General features: G+C 60.1%; 8 protein-coding genes across 8 annotated transcripts; 4 read left to right on the forward strand and 4 right to left on the reverse strand.

The window, feature by feature from the left end:
• Positions 1-26: 26 nt before the first annotated feature.
• On the forward strand, positions 27-1,715 carry WHR41_00763 (uncharacterized protein; the record flags this gene model as incomplete). The annotated part of the gene is made up of 1 exon (XM_069369369.1): positions 27-1,715. The coding sequence occupies one exon, from the start codon at positions 27-29 to the stop codon at positions 1,713-1,715; it is 1,689 nt and encodes a 562-aa protein (XP_069233525.1).
• Positions 1,716-3,852: 2,137 nt separating this feature from the next.
• On the forward strand, positions 3,853-6,233 carry WHR41_00764 (uncharacterized protein). The gene is made up of 7 exons (XM_069369370.1): positions 3,853-4,230; positions 4,303-4,384; positions 4,508-4,582; positions 4,648-4,665; positions 4,720-5,308; positions 5,368-5,940; positions 6,021-6,233. The coding sequence occupies exons 1-7, from the start codon at positions 3,998-4,000 to the stop codon at positions 6,068-6,070; spliced, it is 1,620 nt and encodes a 539-aa protein (XP_069233531.1). The 5' UTR covers positions 3,853-3,997; the 3' UTR covers positions 6,071-6,233.
• A 1,978-nt stretch (positions 6,234-8,211) lies between these two features.
• WHR41_00765 (uncharacterized protein) lies at positions 8,212-9,957 on the forward strand (the record flags this gene model as incomplete). The annotated part of the gene is made up of 1 exon (XM_069369371.1): positions 8,212-9,957. The coding sequence occupies one exon, from the start codon at positions 8,212-8,214 to the stop codon at positions 9,955-9,957; it is 1,746 nt and encodes a 581-aa protein (XP_069233530.1).
• A 438-nt stretch (positions 9,958-10,395) lies between these two features.
• WHR41_00766 (uncharacterized protein) lies at positions 10,396-12,084 on the reverse strand (the record flags this gene model as incomplete). Its single annotated transcript, XM_069369372.1, has 1 exon — positions 10,396-12,084. One exon carries the CDS (start codon positions 12,082-12,084, stop codon positions 10,396-10,398), a length of 1,689 nt encoding a protein of 562 aa, XP_069233529.1.
• Positions 12,085-12,858: 774 nt separating this feature from the next.
• WHR41_00767 (uncharacterized protein) lies at positions 12,859-14,300 on the reverse strand (the record flags this gene model as incomplete). The annotated part of the gene is made up of 2 exons (XM_069369373.1): positions 12,859-13,619; positions 13,702-14,300. 2 exons carry the CDS (start codon positions 14,298-14,300, stop codon positions 13,016-13,018), a joined length of 1,203 nt encoding a protein of 400 aa, XP_069233528.1. The 3' UTR covers positions 12,859-13,015.
• Positions 14,301-14,555: 255 nt separating this feature from the next.
• On the forward strand, positions 14,556-16,382 carry WHR41_00768 (uncharacterized protein; the record flags this gene model as incomplete). The annotated part of the gene is made up of 3 exons (XM_069369374.1): positions 14,556-14,707; positions 14,825-14,855; positions 14,917-16,382. Exons 1-3 carry the CDS (start codon positions 14,657-14,659, stop codon positions 16,380-16,382), a joined length of 1,548 nt encoding a protein of 515 aa, XP_069233524.1. The 5' UTR covers positions 14,556-14,656.
• Positions 16,383-17,096: 714 nt separating this feature from the next.
• Positions 17,097-18,248, reverse strand: WHR41_00769 (uncharacterized protein; the record flags this gene model as incomplete). Its single annotated transcript, XM_069369375.1, has 1 exon — positions 17,097-18,248. One exon carries the CDS (start codon positions 18,246-18,248, stop codon positions 17,097-17,099), a length of 1,152 nt encoding a protein of 383 aa, XP_069233523.1.
• Positions 18,249-20,643: 2,395 nt separating this feature from the next.
• WHR41_00770 (uncharacterized protein) lies at positions 20,644-22,045 on the reverse strand (the record flags this gene model as incomplete). The annotated part of the gene is made up of 4 exons (XM_069369376.1): positions 20,644-20,859; positions 20,912-21,106; positions 21,510-21,805; positions 21,856-22,045. 4 exons carry the CDS (start codon positions 22,043-22,045, stop codon positions 20,644-20,646), a joined length of 897 nt encoding a protein of 298 aa, XP_069233746.1.
• Between the last annotated feature and the right edge of the window lie 60 nt (positions 22,046-22,105).

Raw genomic sequence — 22,105 nt, forward strand, 5'->3', positions numbered from 1 at the left:
GTTCATCACTCCACAATCGCTTCATTATGGGTAAAAGGCAAGGTCACACCAGCACAGGCGTGCCCACCTACTGGGGCGCTTCCGGCAGGAAGCTCCAGATGCTCATTACCACCGTCGCGACTACCGACTTCTTGCTCTTCGGTTATGACCAGGGTGTCATGTCTGGTATTATCTCGTCCTCGGCGTTCGTCAACCGTTTCCCCGAGGTCAACAAGGACGAGCAATATCGCACATGGGAGGGATTCATTGTCTCCATCTACGCTGTCGGATGCTTCTTCGGCGCCTGCTTCATTCTGCAACTCGGTGACTGGCTCGGTCGCCGCAAGTCTATCTTCATCGGTGCCTGGACTATGATCATCGGTGTGATTATCCAGGTCACTGCGATGCCCAAGACCGAAGGCATTATGGGTCAGAGCGTCGGCGCCACCGCACAGTTCATCGTTGGTCGATTCCTCACTGGTATTGGCAACGGTATCAACACCTCGACCGTGCCCACCTACCAGGCGGAGTGCTCCAAGTCCCACAACCGTGGCAAGCTCATCTGCATTGAGGGCGGCAACGTCGCTATCGGAACTCTTATCGCCTACTGGATCGATTTCGGTTGTCTCTACGGTCCTCCTGAGCTCACCTGGAGGTTCCCCATCGCCTTCCAGTGTGTTTTCGCCTTTATCGTCCTCGTTCTCATGCTGGGTCTTCCCGAATCGCCTAGATGGCTCATGACGAAGGACCGCAGCGAGGAGGCTACTGTCATCCTGGCTGCCCTTGCCGAGAAGCCCGTCGATGACGAGGAGGTTGCTCTTCAGGCCAACGTTATCGCGGATGCCATCAGGGCCAGTGGCGGCGATGGCCACAGCACCCCTCTGAAGATTCTTTTCACCGGCGGCAAGACTCAGCACGCTCGCCGTCTTTTCCTCGGAGCTGGTTCCCAGATGATGCAGCAGCTGTCTGGCTGCAACGCCGTCATCTACTACTTCCCCATTCTGTTCCAGCAGTCTATCCTCCAGTCCGACAGCGAGTCTTCCCACACTCTGGCTCTGCTTCTCGGAGGTATCAACATGGTTGTCTACTCCATTTTCGCCACCACTTCATGGTTCGCTGTTGAGCGTGTCGGTCGCCGTAAGCTCTTCCTGATCGGTACCGTTGGCCAGTGCTTGTCCATGGTGCTCGCCTTCGGTGCCCTCGTACCCGGCACTGCAAGCGCCGCCAAGGGTGCTGCTGTTGGTTTCTTCACCTACATCGCCTTCTTTGGTGCCACCTGGCTTCCTCTGCCTTGGCTGTACCCGGCCGAGATCAACCCTCTCAGGACTCGCGCCAAAGCCAACGCCCTCTCCACCACCTCCAACTGGATCTGGAACTTCTTCATCGTCATGATTACTCCCGTGCTCATCGCCTCTATCGACTGGGGAACCTACCTCTTCTTCGCCGTCCTCAACGCGATCTTCCTTCCCATCCTCTGGTTCTTCTACCCCGAGACCGCCGGTCGCTCCCTCGAGGAGATTGATCTCATCTTCGCCAAGGGCTACCTCGAGAACATGAGCTACGTCCACGCCGCGCAGAACCTGCCCAAGATCGCCGACCACGAAGTCGACCAGCGCGCTCGCGAGTTCGGTTTCGTCTCTTCCGATGAGGAGGGTCCTGCCATCAAGGACAAGGAGACCCGCGACGTTGAGAAGGCTGAGGGCATCAACACCAACCCTGGTGGCCAGGCCGCGTAAAGAGTTGGATTGTCATGAAATACATTGAGGCTGAGCCTCTTATGAGATACCCGGAGGTTGGCTCGACTCGTCATTTGGTACGATGTCGTCGACTTCATTCATGACGAGGACATGCTTTTTAGAATCGCAAAGATATCCCACCTGCTCGAGAAAGAGTGAGGGCAGGCTCTCGTATAAACGTTATAGATATAGACATAGAATCGGACATAAAGGTCTCGTTCTCTCTCTGCATTATGCTCGCCTCATGAATATCACAGACCAATACAATTCATCTGGTGATGGGAATCTCACCTCACGCGCTAATTCAGTATCTCGTCGCCAACCATCCGGGATTGGTATCTTCACCGTGCCACGCCTCTGCGCCTCCAACCACTTTGCGCGCATGTTCCGGAGAACACTCCTTTGGACGATAAGCATCGTCTTGCAACTACACACCTTGCACGCTCGATACGCTCAAAACGCAAGGCTACGCCTTAGTCTTCATTGCCACGTCAAATCAAGCAATCCCAGAAATTATCCGGTGTCAGAAATACTCAACGGCTTGGAAGACTCAACGGCCGCTTCATGCCAGTCAACTCTCGGGTTGCTACGTGACTAGCCTTCTAGCACAGGCCCGAACCATCAGGCGGATAATGATGTGGTAAAGCATCGTATGCTTCGAGGCCCGTGCCAGACAGTCCATAGGGTTGCCGCGTTCTTTTCGAGCAGCTCGCTACGAACGACGTCTCTAAATTGTTGCCTCAGGCCCCCGGGAACGCAGCACAAATTGCGCAAGGCCTTCCCGTCTCTCCAGCCCACCACCTGCGGCAACGGGCTCCCATCCGGTCTCCTCCGACTTTTGCATCCCTCGCAGCTGACAAAAAGCCCCATGGCAATCTCGCATCCTCCCATGCCTCCATACCCAACATTACGAGCGACAAGGCCAACGCCGCCCACTTAGCCAGCCGCCGAGCAATCCACATCGCGCGCATCGCGCGTCGGCCGCGCGCGCCGCGTCGCAGACGAGATGGCAGAGGCACCGCCGTAGTCCCGAGCAGCGGCGCTATCGCGGCGCCTCTCCCCTTGCCCGATCCCCGGAAAAACCAGCGCCTGATTTTCGCAGCCCGACGGACCCTGTCGTCAGCGGCGTCTGGGGAGTTGGTGATGGGGGAGAGACCTGAGAGGCCTTCTTGGCGCGCCTTGGTCGCCCTCGTTGTGGGCCCGATGGGCGTGTCGGGAGAGGCTGATTCAGTTCACCGTAGGCCGAGGGGCGGAGCCGGCGAGGACTTTTGGCACGCGTGGATGCGTGGGTGTGGGTGTCCATCCCGTCCTGCGTTGCGTGGTGGTTGATCTACCGTATGGTGGTGGTGTGTTGGTCAAGGGTTAGGGTGTTTGAGGTGATTTGGCAAAATCGTGGCACGGCTTGTGCCGGTGTTGGTTGCGCTGATCGACCTTGCGTGTGTTCGATGCTGATCTGAATTGCTGATTCTCGTTTGCGACGGCTGCTCGAGTGAGAAATGTAAAAGCAGTCCCGATTGCGCCAGACTTGCCGAGTCGCGAGGTAGTCTTCGTTACATTGCTATGTGTCGGTCACTGTCATCCCAAATTCAGTACCGCATTAACGGTACGTTCGATGGGGATTCAGGATCATTTGAGGCCACATCTCGAAACGCCAGGTCTACCTTAGTCGCAATCATCCAAATACGCAATATCAGCTTGGTTCTTGTTTTGACCAGAGAGGATCAATCGTCACCCAAACCGCTCTGACAAATCTTTTATGTCATCTAACGACGACGTCAACATAGATTTCCACTTTGGACCACTCTTTTGAACGGAATGTATCTTTTCATGAAAGACTTCCCGTTGTCGGTAGCCGTAAGCTTGAGGAACGCCTGATTTTGCGGCTAGTTGAATTATTGTCTTACTCACAAGCACCAAGCAAGGATTCTGTACGCATGATCACTTGCCCCTGCAGTGTCAAGTATCAGACTGGACTTCACGCCATCAACGGCCGTATCAGCTCCCCGCGCCGAGAACTGATTGGCTTCCTTCTCGCCAAAACAGCCCAAACCGGCTCCTGATACGAGACAGCGAACGCTTTCGCGTTGTTTTCAGCTGGGAATCCTCCAGCTGATTGGAGTGCACATAATATTATCGCATGCTTGCACCCACACATATTCTCAAGAGGTCGTCTCCACGTCATCGACGGTGTAACAAGCATAGTAAACCATACACATAGCAAAGACCCAGCTCCGCTCGGACAACTGGCTTGCCATCGGGACACCGCGACAACGGACCGTTCGATGACCACAACCCGCTTCTCATCAGACTTCTCAAAGATGGCCCTCGGCCTTCCCCTTTCGCCACTACTACAGCCCTTCCTCATCCTCCTCCTAACCTACCTATCTTACACCATTGTCACAACTTTCCTCTCACGCGCCCGCTTCCGCGCTTTTGCACGCCAACATGGATGCGTGGATCCTCACGACGCCAGCGGGCCTTTCCCTTACGGCTTACAGCTGATACGGCGGATAGCGTGCGTGAGCAGAGCGCTGCTTTTCTTTTGCCCTCGCGATCGTGTGGACTGGCAGCGTTGACGCAGCAATAGGCGCTCGCAAGCCACCGGCGAGGATGTGCTGGACGATATCCTGCTACCGCAGTTTCAGGGGAAGCAGACGATTAAAAAGACGGTAGGTCGGGGCATGAAGCGTTGCGGTCCCTTCAGCTGTTTCAATTTTACTTCTCACGTCTTCAAATCGAACGAACCAAAGCCGCCGAGGGACGTCTGCTAACGTGCAAACCCGAACGACTAGGTCCTCGACGGCCAAACGATGCTCCTGACGACCGAGCCCGCAAACCTCCAAGCCATGCTCGCGAACCAATTCTCCGTAAGCCCATCAAGAAACCCCCAACACCAACCACCCCAACTCCAAAACTAACCCCCGCCCCCCAGGACTTCGAAACAGGCGCCGTACGTCCCCCTCCCCCTGCCTCCACCACCCACTCTGACCCACGATCCCTCCAGAACCGGCGCGCCGTCTTCCACCCGCTCCTCGGCAACTCGATCTTCAGCAGCGACGGCGCCGCCTGGAAGCACGCGCGCGCGCTGCTCCGGCCCTCCTTCTCGCGCGACAGCGTCAACAACCTCGCCTTCACCTCTCAGTCTGCCGATGCCCTGATCGCCGCGCTAGGCGAGCCCGATGCCGCGACGGGCTGGACGCCCGCGCGCGACGCGCAGCCGCTGTTCCTGTGCTTTACGATGGACACGGCGACGGAGTTTCTGTTCGGGCGGAGCGTCGGGGCGCTGGAGGCTGTGCTTGGGGGCGGGGGAGGGGAGGGCGCGGAGGCGGCGTCGGGGGAGTTTGGGGAGGCGCTGAGGGTCGCGGGGGATTATTTGATCACGAGGATTAGGCTGGGGGGGCTGTATTGGGTTGCGGACGGGTGGGGGTTTCGGCGGGCGGCGGGGAGGGTGAGGCGGTTTGTGGAGGGGTTTGTGGGGAGGGCGGTGGAGAAGGCGGAGAAGGGGGGAGGGGGAGGGGGAGGGGAGTTTGGGCTGTTGGAGGCGCTGGTGGCGCAGACGAAGGATAAGGAGGATCTGGTTTCGCAGTCGTTGGGTATGTTGGTTGCGGTCGTTGGCCTGATGTGCATTTGGGGAGAGCTGACGGGACGATAGCGGTCATGTTCGCCGGGCGTGACACGACGGCCGGTCTGCTCGGGTGGTGCCTCATGCGCCTCGCGCTCCACCCGGACGTATTCGAGAGTCTTCGCGCCGCGGTCCTACGCGAGATTCCCGCGGCCGAGCAACCTACCTTCTCGCAGCTCAAAGGCTGCCGCCCGCTACAGCATTTCCTCCAAGAGGTGCTGCGCTTGCACTCGACGGTGCCGTTCAACAACCGCGTCGCGATCAGAGACACCACCTTGCCTGTGGGCGGCGGGCCGGATCAGAGCTCGCCTGTCGCCGTCCGCAAGGGGCAGGTGGTGACTTTCAGCGTGTACGCCATGCACCGACGGACGGACCTCTGGGGAGAGGACGCGCTGGAGTTCAGGCCGAGCCGTTTCGAGGTGAGGGTCCCGGCGTGGCAGTGGCTGCCGTTCTTGGGTGGGCCGAGGGTGTGTTTGGGGCAGCAGTTTGCGCTCACGGAGGCTGGGTTTTTGCTTGTTAGGTTGCTGCGGGAGTTTGATCAGGTGCAGCCCGTGGATGAGGTGGAGATGAAGAAGATGAGGAAGGGGTTGGGTTTGACTATGTGTAAGTCTGAACTACCTGTCTGTTTCTTGGATACCGTTGGCGGAAAGCCGAGAGTGATATGCTAACAACAGCCTGGACAGGGCCTGCCGATGGGGTCAAAGTTCGACTGCACAAGGCGGAATCTCAGTGAACGCATGATCCGACGTGAATCGGAGTCGGAACGAAGTGTCCGAAGAAGATCGGTGTGGCGCCATAAGTCCAGGTAGATAGATCTTTTTCGAGATGCGGTACATGGAGGGTCCGCCAATGGTCGATGGGTACACAGCAATGCATGCACGCCCCTTCACACTCGTGTCGTACAGCAAAGCGCACAATAATGCACAGCGGACAGAAAGTGGCAGGTGCTATGCGTCCCACGGCATGGAGGACGCCACCGCTGCAGGCGGGACACATGGCGATCCTGCAGGCTCTAAGGCGTGTCGTACGCCAAGGTCGAGGCGAGTGGGCGTGAGGACGTCTGATACCATAGCTCGCAGCCAGATGCTTCTTTGACAGCGTCAATCATCCCGTTGGACCACGGCGCTTGTTGGAACCGTGGTAGATGGGCGCGCGGGTCTGTTTCAAGTGGCTTTTACTGCCCCTGTCCCTGCCATTGTTGGGCCAGCTTCCACAGCAAATGTCGTGACGCCTGAGGCACATATACAGCATGTACATGTACTCGCGCAACGATGCCCCTCGCTGCACGTCGGCAAGAATTTCCATCATGGTGACACCGCAGCCTTCACACCTCTCGCCAAGTCAGCTGCCAGCAGCACGCCAAGTTCGCCTGTCGACTGCTTGACACGATCGAGTCGATGACCGACATCCATCGCGTGCTTGCTGGCGATGGACACCCGGCGGACGACGCGTCAATCGACGACGCAGTGGAATATGCATGTCAAGGGAGGGCTTGCGCACATCGAATGGCGCAGAGGCGTCGTTTGGTGTGGCATTTACCCTAAAAAGGGCGTCGGCCGACGCAGGAAGGCGGCCAATGGAGGTATGGCCGCAAGGTAGCATCCGGCGGCGGCGGGGTCGACGGGAGGCCGTGGTGCCCTACTGATTTCGCGACCACCTCCTCCCCAGCGCTACGGACGCGTCGGTCGCGATTCTGATAGTAGCGGACGGACGGCGAGCTGCGAGGTGCAATATGAGCGGTGATATACGTGGAGTGCGGCACGCCGCGGCCTGCCTCGCCTGCCTCGCCTGCATCAGCGAATTTCCACGGAACGCCGTCGTCCCGCGCGCTGCTCCCTTCTGCCTGCCCTGGCGGAGCTGCGCGCAAGCCACGGCAAACACCAAGACACCGCGCCAGCCAACGGTGGTTCGCGAGACTCCTGAAGAGTTCGGCGGTCAGGTGCAGGCGTCTGTCCCTCGGCCAAAGTAGGTAGGCAGGTAGGTAGGTAGGCCCCTCTGCACTCGAGAGCAGGTGTAGCAGCTGGCAGGTCCGGCGGCGCACTCACACTCCTCCCCTCCTTGCATCCGCGCGCACCGCACATCGCCTTCCATGCCACCGGCCAGCGCTTTCTCGCTTCGTCTACTCAACCCAATCCAGCATTGACTTTGCGCCATCGCACGCTTTTGGCGCAGAAAGCACGTGGCCGACCTCGTGCGGCTCCGAGGGGTCTCGCCGCCTAGGGCAGAAAGAGCAACGAGCAGGCCTGGCCGCGGCCGCACACTCCGGGGCTACCTTGCTGCATCCCACGGCGTACCTTGGCCTACCTCGTGCTTTACGAGGCGTGGCTATTGCGCCTTCGATTCTCCCCTTGCACATGCTCGTCAATTTGCGGTTGGGACGCTCCCCGCCTGACGCTGTCCTGCCATCTCACCTCTCACTGCGACCGCTAATATCCGCCACGGCACGGCTGGGCGGGACGAACGCCACCGCGGTGTCTTTTTGAACGCCTTGCGGAGCCCCGGCGAGCGCCTTTCTAGGCTCAACGCCCTCCCAAGGCCGCCGGACGTTTTCAGCCCACTGGAGGACCAGACTTCTGCTGGCCGCACTATCGCTCGGCTCTATCTGCCGCCCTAGCCTCTCGTGCCGAGTCTCCGCAGGCCTGGCGTGAGCTGGACCTCTCCGTCTGCCAGCCTTACTTTCCACCCGTCTTCACATTTCGCACGCCTCAAGGCCAACCTTTGCACAAGACGCATCCTGCCGCCGTCGTGCCGCTCTTTTTCACTCCTCAGTGGCGACCGACTTGTTGGGTTTTGGCAGGATTCACAGCAGCTCGCCAACGCGGGGTTCCTCGGCCTCGGGTGGCTCGACCGTGAAACTGGGCGCCGATCCCTATGATGTCGACCCAGACCAGCGCTGCAACACCGGTGCGCGTGCCCCAACTCGCCGTGCGCAACAAGGCCGGCGCGAGCGGTGGCAGCAGCAATGCCTCCGAGGGGACAACGTCGTCGCACTCCAGCACGCGCACTACCTCACCTGGGCGCGACCGCGGCATCAGCGACGCATCGCAGCGCTCCAAGCCCAGCCAAATGGAAACGAACGCGCGGAGGAGCGGATCGTCGCAAGGGAAACAACCGCAGCAAGCGCACAGCAGCAGCGCCGGCGGCAAGAAGAAGAACGGAGTCCTTGGTTTCCTTACGCTCAAGGAACCCTCGACTTCCGCATTGGACCAATATGCCGAGCAACAGAAGAAGATAGCCGCGTCAAAGGGAGGACGCGCCACTGCTGCGAGTTTGTCGAGCGTCTCTATCCAGAAACTCCCAGACCACGTGCCCAAGGTGAACAGCAAATGGGACGGACTACCAGAAGACGCCCGCAAGAAGCTGGACGAAAAGCGGAGATCGCAGGATACCGGCTCACTGTTCTCGACGAGCACACGACACACGTACCGCAGTGCCAACTCCTCGTCTTCTAATAGCTCGACGTCGACCCGCCGGCCAATCGGCTCCATGTCGTCTCGACCAACGTCAATGGGATCAACTGTTCGTGGTGGTCACAAATTCACTGTCATCCACCCAACAGCGAATTACGACACCACAACGCCCATCGCCGTGTACGCCGATCCCTATGGCGAGCCATCAACATCTCCAAACGGAACCCACCCAGCCCTGCGCCCACGAGCCCTTTCCGATGACTCGCCAACGACGATGCACTCCGCCGACAGCCCAAATGCTCTCCGATCCTCCGCAATCAGCGTCCGCCGAACCAGCGGCGCCATCCCCGCCGAACTCGCCGGCCGCGCAATCGCAGAACTCCCCGGCGACCTCCCCGCCGAGCTCCCGGGCGACGAACCACCCCAAATGGCCGGCGACGAGCCCACCGCCTACGCAACCACACCCACCGGCGGCTCGCCCCTCACGCCGCCCGTCCACGACGTCCCGCACCACATCCCCCGCGTCGTCCGCCACGGCGCCGCCGTCGACTCCCAAGGCACAACCTGGTACAGCGACACCGACCCCGAGAACACCTCCGCCTCCGCCTCCGACACCGACCAAGCCGTCGTCCTCCCCAAAGCCTTCCTGCACCGCCCCATGATGGAGGAAATCGCCGAGAGCCCGATCGAGTACCCCGAGACGCCCGAGGACTGGCCCCTGCCCGCCGCCGCGCGCCGCGCGCTCGAGAAAGAAGACCGCGAGCGCGACCGCGAGCGCGAAGCCTCCGCTTCCGAGTCCGAAAACCCGCGCCCCTACGACCCCTCCTCCCTCCCCGACCCCTCCCCGCCCCCCACCGACCCCCTGCCGCCCACGCCCACCTTCGTCATCCCGACCAGCATCTACTCCACGCACCGCCAGGCCAGCAACCGCCCGCCCAGCCTGGCCCCGAGCGTCGCGTCGACGATCGACTGGCCGCTGCCGCCTTCGCACCGGCTGGCGATGGCGACGGGCGCGACGCCGCGGAAGGCGGACGTCGCGCCCTGGGAGCGGTTTGATGGGCGGGCGGAGGCGGCGGAGGCGGCTGCTGCTGCTGCTAGTGGGGGTGGGATGGGGAGTCGGAGTGTGGTGAGCGCGGGGCCTGGGGCTGGGGCGGGGGCGAGGGAGAGGGAGGGGAAGAAGAGGTTTAGTGGGATTTTGGGGAGGAAGTGAGTGCGTGCGTGCGGTGCGTGTTTTCGATTGATACCCGCTTGGATTGGCAGTGCGGCTGTGGTGTTGATGATATACCTTGATGAATGGCGAAGTGATGGAGAGCGGGGGGAGAGGTTGCTTGCTGCGGGAGGCGAGGCATGTTTGGCCGATTTGCGCTCATCTTTTTGGCTGGGTTATCTTGCTTTATCTCTGTGGTTTTTTAGCGACTCGATCTGGGAAATGGAAAGAAACGAGACAAGAGGCGCACACAGGGCGCCCGGGGAGGATGGAAGGAGAAGGCGAGAGATGCGCTTTTCGCATCAGAGAGCGCGGCGCTTCCGCGCGCACGCGCGCATGCATTCATGACATTAACGACGAGATGTATATACAAATATTCTCCTCCCCCCCCGGAAATCCAATCACACATGCTCGTGGACCCGGTAACAGATATTACACCATCTACGCGAGCACCTTCTCCGCCCCATACGTCGCCCCGGGCTGATGCTCGCCGTGAATCCCCTCGCACTTCCAGTTCCCCGGCTCGTCCGGGCTGCCCTCGCCCACGTACCGCGCCTGCATCGGCCACTTGCAGATCGGCCTCTGCCTCAGCACCGTCTCGCGCGTCGCCTCGTCCTCCCACTCGGTCGCCACCAGCGTCTCCGGCGCCGTGCCCTCCTCCACCCACGCCATGAGCGCCAGCAGCTCGTCGTGCGCCGCGTCCCTGAAGCCGGGCACGCCGTAGGAGCCGTTGCCCAGCGCGCCGGCCTGGTTGGGCCCCGCGAAGTACCAGGGCGCGCGCACGCTGTCCGGCGTCCCCATGCAGTGTTGCATGCCGGGGACGACGAAGAAGCGGTAGAAGTCGTCGACGGAGACGTTTTTGCCCGCGAGGGCTTGCTGCACCTGGCTGTGGAAGTAGACGCTGGAGCCGGTCGGGATCAGGCCGTCGGCGGTGCCGTGGTGGTGCATGAGCTTGCCGCCGCGGGCGTGGAAGGGCGACAGGTCGTAGTCGGTGGCCGAGGCGTTGCCGGGGCGGGTTTGGTCCGCGAGCGCGAGGACGCTGGCGTTGAAGGTCGTGTAGTCCCAGTCTGGGTTGGAGAGGACGAAATCCGCGGCGTAGTCGGTGCCGTAGGTGCTGGGCTGCGGCTGGCCGATGAGGAAGCCCCATTGGGCTTCGCTGCCGAGCTCGAGGCCGGGGAAGACGAAGGTGTTGTCGGCCTCGTGCCAGGCGCTGTAGATCTGCTTGAGGGTTTCGAGCTGAGGTGGGGTGAGGCAGCCGGCGGCGGTTTGGTTCTTGAGCTCGGCGTCGCAGGAGCAGAGGAGGGCTTCGGGCACGAAGCGGCAGCCGAAGGTGTCGGAGATGATGTTGTCCTTGAGCCCGTCTTGCCAGTCGCACTGCGCGAGGACTTCCTTGCCGATGGCCTCGAAGAGCGCGGGCGGGATGCGGCTGCTGGAGTTGGTGCCGGCGTTCAAGATGCCGACGCGCAGACTCCAGAGCTGAAGGTGGTCCGTCCACCAGGCGGGGGCGCCGGCGAGGACACCGTCGAAGGTCTCAGGGTGGAGCTGGACCTCGCGGATGGCCTGGCGTCCACCGGTGCTGCAGCCGGAGAAGTAGGCGTACTTGGCCTCGTCCTCGTAGTACGCTTCCGCGACCTGGCGGGCCATCAAGGCCGAGCCGTGGATGGCGCGGTAGCCCCAGTCGGCCTGAGTCTCCGGCGCGTCCAGGGCCCAGGAGAGATCGCCGGATGTCGAGTTGTGGCCGGTGTCGGTTGACCAAGAGGCGAATCCATAGTGGAGTCCTGCGGCCATGTCAAGCCAGTTGACGCCGCCAGCGAAGCCGCCATTGCCAACGCCCAGGATGCGATTGTTGTAGGTCTTGGTGTCCGGCAGGAAGAGACCAAAGGAGAAGGCGGAAGTAGGAGATGAGGTTACGTTCACTTGCAGGGCACACGCAGCGGGAAGATTGGTGGGAGACTTCGGGTAGGCAATGTTGCCAGGCGATACGTGGAAGGTGCCATTTTCGGAGACTGTATCGACAAAAAGCAGAGTGGCGTTGTCCGGGAGGATTGACGCGAAGTAGTCGTGAGAGCAGTCGGCGAGGGCGGTGGGTAGAGCCGCAGCCAAGGATGACAGGAGGATTGTGGAGCGCATGATGTGCGGCGACCAGCACTGCACGGGGAAATGGACAACAGGTGAGGGAAGGGGAGGCGGCGTACGTGTTGCGTACGTGGGCGGGTATACAGCAATATAAATACAGACGCAGAGAAGGACGATGGCCACGGTCCTTTCGGCGGCGAACAGGCCGACTGAGGAGCAAAGACGTTAGGCGACGCGAGGCATTTGATGCTCGACGTCAATGCATCGCGGCCCTGTCCATCATCTGCCGCCGGGGGGTCCACCGCCGACTCCCGTGCTCTGCGTGCTGGACAGCCACGACTGACAGATCTGTCTTCTGCAGTGACGTTGCAAGGGCCGCCGAGGGCTCAGGACGGCAGCATACGAGGCGGTTGGAGCGGGGGGCGGTGCAGGGCAGAGGCGTGAGAGGATGGCCTGGCGTGGCCTGGCGTGTCTGGCTGCTGCGACGGCGAGGCTGGGCCGTCTCGCGCTGTTTCTGCTTCACCTCCGCGCGCTTGTCGTCTCCCGACTTCCATTGCCGGGGTGCATTTGGACCCACTTGAAGACGAGCCCCAATATCACCGCCTCTGGCCGCGCGCGCTCTCGACCCAGCTCTCGCATCTGAGACCGCCCTGTTTCACGATCTCCGCCCTTCATCTTGCTGCTGCTGCGTTAGGCCAAAGTATCAAGGCACGCTGCATCCGACTTCTCTCCCGGCACTCACCACCGGCTCTCCGGCTCCTTGCCCTCAAGGTATCCACTGCCAGGGTATCCACCGGCACCGTCATGTTATACTGTATTTCACGTGGGTTTTAGCTTGAACGATACGTCAGATATATACATGTACATTCGAGCTGTGCTCCGCCTGCAGCAAATTGCCTCCCTTATGCAGCCATATATTGTATCACATGGTATCCCAAACAATAGGAAATATCCCCCGTCTCACATGAATGGGATCAGAGCTCGCTCACAGCTTCGCCTTGATCGGCTCCTCGTCTGCGAGCGGCCCATTCTCCACCGCGACCGCAACGACAACCGCGATGTCGTCCGGCTTGCCGCCCTGCCACGCCTCGTGAGGGTAGTAAAGCTTGACTTCTCTTGCGAACGGTCCATTCCTCTTTGTGTCCAGTCCTGCGAGCTTCGCCTCGCGCATGACCGCCGATGCCAACAGACCGGGCAAATAGCCCTCCTGCATCTTCGGAGAGACCTTCCCAGGTAATGACCTGACCTTCGTCTCATTCAACGTCGTCTCGCCGCCGGCCTCGTTCCAGTAGCCCTGCTCCTCCATCACCTTCGTGACTACCTTCAGCACGTCCTGCGCGCTCAAGTTGTCCCAAACGCCGTCCGTCGCAAACAGCACAATATCGCCGTGCTGCACCTTATGCTTCGTCACATCCGCGTCCTGTGGCGTCTCGGAGAAGTGTGTGCTGCCGCCAAAGATAGCGTGCTGTGCCTGCATCTTGGGCGGCACTTTCGACATCTGGTAGGGCGTGTTGAAGGCGTGCGTCTGCATCTCGCTGCGGAAAGCGATCTTGCCGGGGCTCACGATCACGAACCCGCTGTCTCCTAAGCTGTTCCGAATTGTCAACACATCGTCCTTCCCACCCCAAGTTCCCCTCCCCATATGACAGCACAGAAAATCGCGAGACTCACTTCGCAGCCTCCAGCCCCCCCTCCCCATCCAACACCCCCAAACTCGCCGTGCACCCGCCCGCCACAATCCGCGGATTGCCAATCACAGCATCATACGCCGTCTGCATCAGCTCCCGCGGCCTCAGCCCCGCTCCCTCGAAAATATGCGCCGTCCCCGCCATCAGCCCGCATAACCCATGGCTGAAGTCGCTGGGATCCACGCCCGAGTCCTGCCACCCGCCGACCCCGTCCGCGACGCCGAAGGCCACCGTGTGCGCGTCGCCGCCCACCGTCGCCATGAAGAACGCGTCCTCGCCCGCATCGGGCTTCGTCGACCGCACGTACGGCGGCGCCTGCGCGCCCGCCGCGCTGCTGTAGGGCCAGAAATGGGCGGGGCGCGGCGGGGCGCTGCGCTTCGCGGACGCGGCGGCCGCGAGCCGGTAGGTGAAGGGTGGAGGGGAGGAGCTGGAGTAGGAGCGCAGGAGGGGCAGCGCGGAGGGGAGTTTGGGGCTGGCGTGTCGGAGGTAGAGGCCTGAGAGGCCGGCGGCGAGGACGGCGGTTGTGCCTAGGAGGCCGCGGGCGAGGGAGAGGGTGGGCCGGGAGGTGGTTGTTGAGGGCATGGTCGTGGGTTTCTCAATGCGGTGTGGGGGGGAGTGTGGGTGGCGGCTTTTTAGCCATGTTGTGCGACCATTGTGGGTTGGGTTGATCTGTTGATTTGTTGATTTGTTGTACTCTGGTAGAGAAAGTCGAGAGGGCCATTGGCGGCGTCTCGAGTCTGACGGCATGCTCGATGACGGCGGGCCCGAGCGCAACTTTCGGCTTGCATGTGAGCTTGAGCTTGCGCGAGAGAGCCAGACAAACTTTCCAGTCCAACCGCATGCGACAACCCAAACTGCACTTCTCGCGACACTTTTGATTCTACACCCCACGCTCGCTTGCATACAGTTGTTCGTCGCCAAAGCAGCAAGCAGCCGACATGGCGCGCCACCCGGCGAGGCAGGCGTACGTGGAGGAGGAAATGGACATGGTAAGCAGCCCGCCCCCCGCCAGCGAACCGGTTATTCACGCGCCGACCAGAGCGAGACCTTTGCTTGCGGCTGAGCACACGAAACTCAAGGCACATGACTGATACGTGGAATGGCAGGATGCGCCAGGCGTTGACATCAACAACATCCGTAAGTGAGATTGCGCCGCTGCACAGCCTTTCCGACCTACGGCTCGCTGACACAGATACAGCAACTGATACCAACTATTCACTACCCTCTGGATCGGCCGCGCCTTCACAACAGACATCTTCGATTCTGGACGATTTCGCGCGCAAGCGCAAAGTGGCTGCTATAGCTGTGCCAACGGATGAGAAGAGGGTACGCACCGAGCTGCGGAATCGCGGCGAGCCGGTGACTTTGTTTGGAGAGCGGCCGGAAGACAGGCGCGATCGGTTACGAGGGATTCTGTATGCGGAGCAGGAGGGTGGTCAAGATGAGGACATGCAGGATGTCAGTGATGAGTCGGACGAGGAGGGCGACGAGGCGGATGAGGAGTTCTACACTGAGGGATCGGAGGCGCTGTTGGCTGCGAGGCGGGACATTGCCAGGTACAGTCTGCCGCGGACGGCGCAGAGGGTCGCGTATCAGAAGGAAGAGAGCAAGATTCCGGTGGCGACGCATGTGAAGCACAGGAAGGAGATCAAGGATCGACTGGCTGGGTTTGAGCTGTTTGGGTCGCAGATTGCGGGAGAGAGACCGGTCAGCATGGTTCGCTTTTCGCCAAACGGTGAGATTGTGGCGAGCGGCGACTGGGCTGGTAGCATCAAGCTTCTCGACGTGCCCAACCTGGAGACTAAGATGACATTACGAGGGCATAAGTCCATGATCGGCGGCCTTGCTTGGTATCCTGGCGCCACCCTACCGACCTCCAACGTCGGTCCCAATAGCCTCAACCTCGCCTCAGCTGGCGGCGAAGGCGACATCCACCTCTGGTCTCTCACACAAGACACACCAATCTCCACCCTCTCTGGCCACACAGCGCGAGCAGTCCGCACCGCCTTCCACCCCTCCGGCCGCTACCTTGCCAGCGCTAGCTACGACACGACATGGCGTCTCTGGGACGTCAACACCACGCAAGAACTCCTCCTCCAAGAAGGGCACAGCAAAGAAGTCTTCACGGTTGCCTTCAATGAAGATGGCTCTCTGGCCGCCTCCGCTGGCCTCGACAGCATTGGGCGCATCTGGGACCTTCGCTCCGGCCGCACAATCATGTTCCTCGACGCGCACGTCGCGCCCATCCACGCGCTCGACTGGGGCAGCGACGGGCACCGCGTGCTGACGGGGTCCGCGGACGGCTTCGCCAAGTGCTGGGACCTGCGGGCGGTGCGCGAGACGGCGAGCGTCGGCGCGCACCGCGGCGGCGTCACGGACCTGAAGTGGTTCAAAGGCGCCGACGGGCCTATTTCTGGCGCCGCGAGCCGCGATGCCGACGGCGCCATGCAGCCGAAGAAGTCCGGTACCTTCGTCGTCAGCGCGGGCTTCGACAAGGCGGTCAACGTCTTCAGCGCAGACGACTGGGCGCTCAGCAAGAGCCTCATCGGCCACGACGGCTCCGTCCTCGCGGCCGATGTCACCGACGACGCGAGGTGGATCGCGTCCTGTGGCAGAGACCGCACCGTCAAGCTCTGGGCCAGGGACGACATGGAGGGGATATGATGAGGCGCGGGGGGGAACGCGGACCCAAGCGAAGGGAAGCAAAAGCCAAGCTCGACCCGAACCGGGCGATCAGCCTCACGGTCCGAAAGAGGCACCTGCAGGTAGGTAGGTACACTGGACAAACAATAACAATGATACCCACGAATAGCCGCCGCGCACACGCGACATCCGAACCCGCCTCATTGTTCCTCGCTCCTCTCCTGCATGTCCCATCCCGTTCCCCCACAGCACCGCTCCCGCGCCCGATCGTCCCGCTCCTCCCACGCCGAGCGCGCCGAAAGACGCCACCAACGCCTTGCGCCGCGGCTTCATGTCGACGCCCACGTGTCCTGACGCCCGATGTCCGGTGCCCGACGCCGCAGGCCGAGTGATGCACGTTCGCGTCGCGTGCGTCTCGCTTCATCGGGGTTGCCGTCTGGCGCTGGGGTTTGGGGAAGGGTTAGGGCTCCGGCGGGATGCGATGCGATGCGACAGCATGTGGAGCGCGAGAGAGGAGAGAGGATGGAGTTCGAGGCGTGGGAGTGGAAGAGTAGAGGCTTGAGTTCTTAGGGGAGAGCGAGGAGTGGAACAAGCTGCCGTTATTGGGTATCTTCGAACTAAAAGTCACAGCAAGGTCTCAAACGAGGGACGCTGAAAAGTAGAACGAAAGAAGAAGACGAAGATCACAACCACCTTCCCAGTCACCAACGCCCCCGTGCCATATCAAACACCCTCTCACGGAAGCACCAACGCCCCCTCCCCCTCAACAACAAGCCCCTGATCCAACAACCACCGCTCCATCTCCCCATCCCCCTTCCACTCCGCCAGCGCGACGGCCTCCATCCCCAACTTCTTCCTCTCATCCATATGCCTCCCCACATGCTCCATATACTCCCCCAAGCACCCCTCGCCCTCAAACCTCTCCTCGCAAAACAAACAAGCGCACCCGCTCGGCGGCGCGCCCTCGCCAACCGCACACCGCTCCGCCGCCTCGTTCAGCGCCGCCTGCACGCCCGGCTCCCTCGCCAGCGCCAGCGTTTGCGCGCGGCCGCTCCGCTTCCTCCGCGACCGCGCTTGCGCGACCGGCGCGGCGACGGGGTGCATGCGGCGCACGTGCTGCACGAAGAGGTCCTTGCGGTTGAAGTCGTTGGGCGCCTTGGCCGGGTCGGCGCGCGAGCACTGGTCGCAGCGCCAGAACTTGAGGCGGAAGTGCTGCGTGAAGGCGTGCCGCTTCCATTCGTTTTTCGCTTTGAAGGCCGAGGGGCAGCCGTAGGGGGCCAGGGGGCAGGGGAAGGCGCGCGGCGAGGACGGAGGCGCTGGAGAGAGTGGGACGGGGGAGGTTGGTTGGCGATGGCCGCGGGAGGGGTGGCGCTTTTCGATCTTGGTGGGTTTGGCGGCGGGGTGTGGGCGGATGTGTCGGTGTTTGGGGCCGCGGCGGCGGGGGACGACTTCGATTTCGTCGGATGTGTGGCCGTTGTCGTCGTCCTCTCTTACGATGGATATTGCCTGTTGCGCGGGCGCGGGTTGAGACGGCCAGGTGTCTTCCGCCATAGGTACCATTTCTTGAGGCTGGGTGTCGGGTAGGTCGAAGTCGTCGCTGAGGCCCTCGAACTGCGGTGTGTCGGGGTATGCTTGGACGAACTGCATGTTGACGCAGGAGACCTCTCCGTACGCGCCGAAGGGTGGATCGCACGAGGATGCCGTCAGAGCTGGGACAGCGAGATCGTGCAACTCTGGTGTAACGGGCAGGAAGGATGCAGAGGAGCCGAGCGACGGCGAGGATGAGCCGCTGTGCCTGCTGCTACATCTTTCGTATGAGAGAGACGGCGAGGGCGTGAAGTATGGTGGTTGCGACTCCGGCGTAGGGCTGTGGTAAGTCGTGTGCATGCCGTTGTTGAACGATCGCTCGAAGGATGGTCGGCTAAACGCCAACGTATGACCGTAGGAATCGGGATATTGACGATCGACTAAGGCGATGTGATGATCGAAAGAGGGATGATGCAGGTGTTGATCGCGTTGATAGGGCATTCCAGGCTGTGGGTAGGTGGAATCAACCGAATAGTCGGCGCATTGCAGCATCGAAGCGTCCGAATACCTGGGGCATGCCATGTGTGCAGTACAGATCGATCGGTTGAATCGTGGTCCAAGGTCGCTTGGAGCAGATCGACGACAATGAACCAGTGATCGAAATTCACTTCGTCAAACAATGACTGCCAAAGGGTGGATGACCCCAACGAGTAGCTTATCGTGAGTAAACGGGGACTGATCAGAGAAGATGTTGATAGTTGTAAATGCTGGAGTTCTGGGCCGAGGCCACTTCGGAGAGTTGTGAACAGTATTTATGCCAGGATGGGCTGTTTTGAGCGCTAGAGCCTCGAATGGCTCGGTTTAGATACGAGTGAATGCAAATGAGAAGCGATACCAACGGTAAACTATCGAGAGGCTGCACCCTACCTTGCAAGTGCTACGCCATTATATGCGATTTCCGCGTGTCGCGAGTGTACTACACATCAGCAGAGCCTCATTTTCCACACCATCTCAGGTTGAGCTGCGGGATGCGGCACTTGCCCATGCACCGGTGAAGGCCCACTCTAGGGAGGCAAATAGCACCAACCAGCAAGCGCCTCGCGTCTCTTGACACGGCAGCGCTCGCGCGAGCGTAACGCCACTGTTCCCCTTCGATTGGCGGGATACGCAGGCGCGGAAGCGGGCAGCAGGGCGGAGCGACGTGGATAGTGAGATGCTGCAGGAGGTGGAACGTCCATTGGCCGCTCGCGCCGCGTCCTCCTCTGGGACGGCACGCTTATGGGTGGCCCCGGGGAGCATCCCACTGTCCAGGTGAAGATAGCATGGTGCAATGACGCTCTTGTGTCTGGTGGGGGGCGAGAAAGGCGAATTGGTCTGCAAGGCGTGCATGCCCTGGCACCGTCTCCACGCGTCTGACGGCATGACAATGACAGTCTCGCCATCTAACACAGCCAGAGTCTGTGCGCTGGACGTGATCTTCGCTGCTGGCTGCAGAGGGTCGAGGCGAAGCGCAACTCCGCCTACTATGGCTCCAGTAGGATGCCCAGGCTATCGGCGCCTGAGGTGCAGCAAATGCCTGTCTTGAGGCGCTAGGGTGGCAACCAAGGATCTCCTCGGCGATATGGATGCCCGAATACATGGGTAAATCACATAGCGCCAGCAATCTGGGCCCGGGCGATCGGCGTTGCGCTGCACCGAAGCGGTAGTAGGCGACTAGGAGAGCAGGGCAGCACGGCGTGCAGGGGCCTTTGCCAAAAGGAAAGCGCATGCATCATGCAGGCCGATCACTGGGCGTACCTCAGCTGAAGGCGGCGCTGTGCAGTAGTCTGGCCCGAGGCTGAGGGCTTGCGGCATACGCATGAGGTTGATGGCTGCTCCGCGATGACGGAAAAAGAGGAGAGAGTAGGGGTGCCTTTCTGCTTGTATCTCTGCCCTGCCCTGCCATCAGCCCATGCGATGCCCGAACCGATACCAACGCCCCATTGCCTAATAGGCAAATGAAGTCAGCCGGCGCCCGTGGTAGAGCGCATCACGGGGAATGCGACCGTACCTCATGTCGCCGTGTTGTTGGTGTTCTGGTCGGGTCAGGCGTGAGGTTGCCTTGATTCCTCGAGCCTGAGGCCGCCCGGGCATTGCAAGAGGCAGTTCGCCTTGAGCAAAGCGGCCGGCGTAGATGTGAGCATGTCGTGATCATCGCTGCTACCTCCCTGAGACACGGATGTCTCGCGGTGAGACATTGTCCCCGTTGCGGTGCACGCCGGTCGCTACGATATCAAGAATCTAAATGCCATTATCTCTCATCTTCTCAGTTTCGCTAGAGTATATGAAGGCGTGGTCTTATTGTGTCTGTCGAAATTGTCTGGTCCTCCACCTGCGTGGCGTCGTCTGAGTCCTCAATTGTCGACACGCGTACTTTACAACACGACGTGATGTGCTGTGCAACCTGTGTGAGACAAGCATGTCTCAGAGCGAGACATTCGAGAAGATAGTTCGGTGCTGAATTCGCCTTCTACTAACGTCGTACATACGTTTTGCTGAAAATCATGCACACACGTTCAAGCAGAAAGTAAGGAGAATAGCTGAGTCAACGGCAGACAACCCCTCAGATGACATACCGAACCCCTCAGCTGCATGTTTATTAATCGAATGCGAGTGAATTCATAAACTTTTTCTGATGAGATGAGAATGGGAAGAAGCCAGCGAGCAAAGACTAAAGGTGAAAATCAACTCGGAATGAATTTCACCTTATTCTCGCTCAGCATTTGTCACACTCGTCCAAGTTCACCAATCGATCGGAGCGTTTCCTCGCAAGCCGCTTCCGTCTTCTATCAACGCACAGCCATATACTGATGGTCACCAAGAGCAGGATGCATGTCAATACCAGGAATATCAGCATCTCTGGCTCGAAGACGATACTGGCTCGTCCTCCATGATGATTGACCTTGACGTAGCCCATGCTCAACAGCGTCTCCTGAACCATTAGTCACAGCGCAATCCTAACGGATCGAGGGGATTATACTCACTGAAACGAAAGATGCTGGGAGATACACGAGCGTGAGGATGGTGATGGTCTTGAGCGTCTTGGTGTCTTCTCTTGCCGAGATCGAGATTTCCATGATCTCTTTGTTTTCGTCCTGGGCTAGCTGCAGTATCTCAGCTGTGTGACCGCTGTTGATGCGGGAGTCGTCCAAGCTGCGGAAGGAAATGATGTTGTTCATCTTTGACCCTAGTCAGGGACTGTCACCAGCTATACTGGCCTTTGTTTGCAACGCACATGATTGGCAAGGGTAGCGGTGCGTGCAAGCATTCCGTCGGCTCTATGTAATAGACCACCAAGGCTTGCGAGACTTGGGTCAAAAGAGTTCGCGAATGTAGCACCTCGAGCAAAGAGGTCACGGGATAGGCTTTCAATCACGCTGAGATTCGCTCTCAAAGCAGAGCGAACGTGTTGCAGTTTACCCTTAGCGGTCTGTAGCGCTTGTAAGTCACGGAACACGATGATCGTCTGGGTACCCAGATGTGTTGCGCCATTAGTGGTCGGGTCTACTGAAGCTTTCGTGTCCTGTGTATTCATCAGTGCCTGGAATAATGGCATGATGTATCTCTGATACTCAAACGTACAAGAGTATTCAATTCCTCTTCGAGATAGTTGCAGTAGCAACTCCACTGCATAGTCGCGGATGACACCAAGATCAGATGAATGCTTGCACCGTTGCTTGGAGCCTCTGTCGTCCCGTTTCGAATGGCTTTCAACCTTCGCCTAAGCGATTGACTCGCGGTATGGTTGATGAGAAGGAATTGTGAACTATTTGCACTCTGGCAAGCCCGTTCGTAGACCGCGAACTGCCGAATCGACCATGGATCAGCCTGGTCGCTTCGTCCGTGCAGTTCCACGCACTGCAATAGGAAGCAACGGTCTATGCCTATCAGCAAATGCCAAAGTACACTTGAGAACATTAAGTCTCACCGACCCTGTCACCGTCGAAAGAAGATATCAACGCGGGGATACCACTAGCCTCGCTCGATTGCGACCTTCTATTCCCAAATGTATGAAGTATTCTGGCGAAGGCAGATGATGCATCCATGTATTGTAGGACGCAACGCATCATCTGTTCTGAGATTTGGAGGGCACCCCAAGAGAAGGTTTGTTGCACCATGCTGTCACAAATTAGCGTCGATACAGCTGTTCGAGAGTTGATTTTGGATACAGGATGCGG

The sequence above is a fragment of the Cladosporium halotolerans genome, assembly GCF_011745625.1.
Source record: "Cladosporium halotolerans strain TM138-S3 chromosome Unknown Sca2, whole genome shotgun sequence".
Taxonomy (NCBI): Eukaryota; Fungi; Ascomycota; class Dothideomycetes; order Cladosporiales; family Cladosporiaceae; genus Cladosporium; species Cladosporium halotolerans.

Bases quoted from the DNA above. Each gene is read 5' to 3' on its own strand.
- WHR41_00764 (XM_069369370.1), top strand. From the start codon at position 3,998: ATGACCACAACCCGCTTCTCATCAGACTTCTCAAAGATGGCCCTCGGC. The intron at 5,309-5,367 runs GTATGTTGGTTG...ACGGGACGATAG, and splicing joins TCTGGTTTCGCAGTCGTTGG to CGGTCATGTTCGCCGGGCGT. The intron at 5,941-6,020 runs GTAAGTCTGAAC...CAGCCTGGACAG, and splicing joins GGGGTTGGGTTTGACTATGT to GGCCTGCCGATGGGGTCAAA.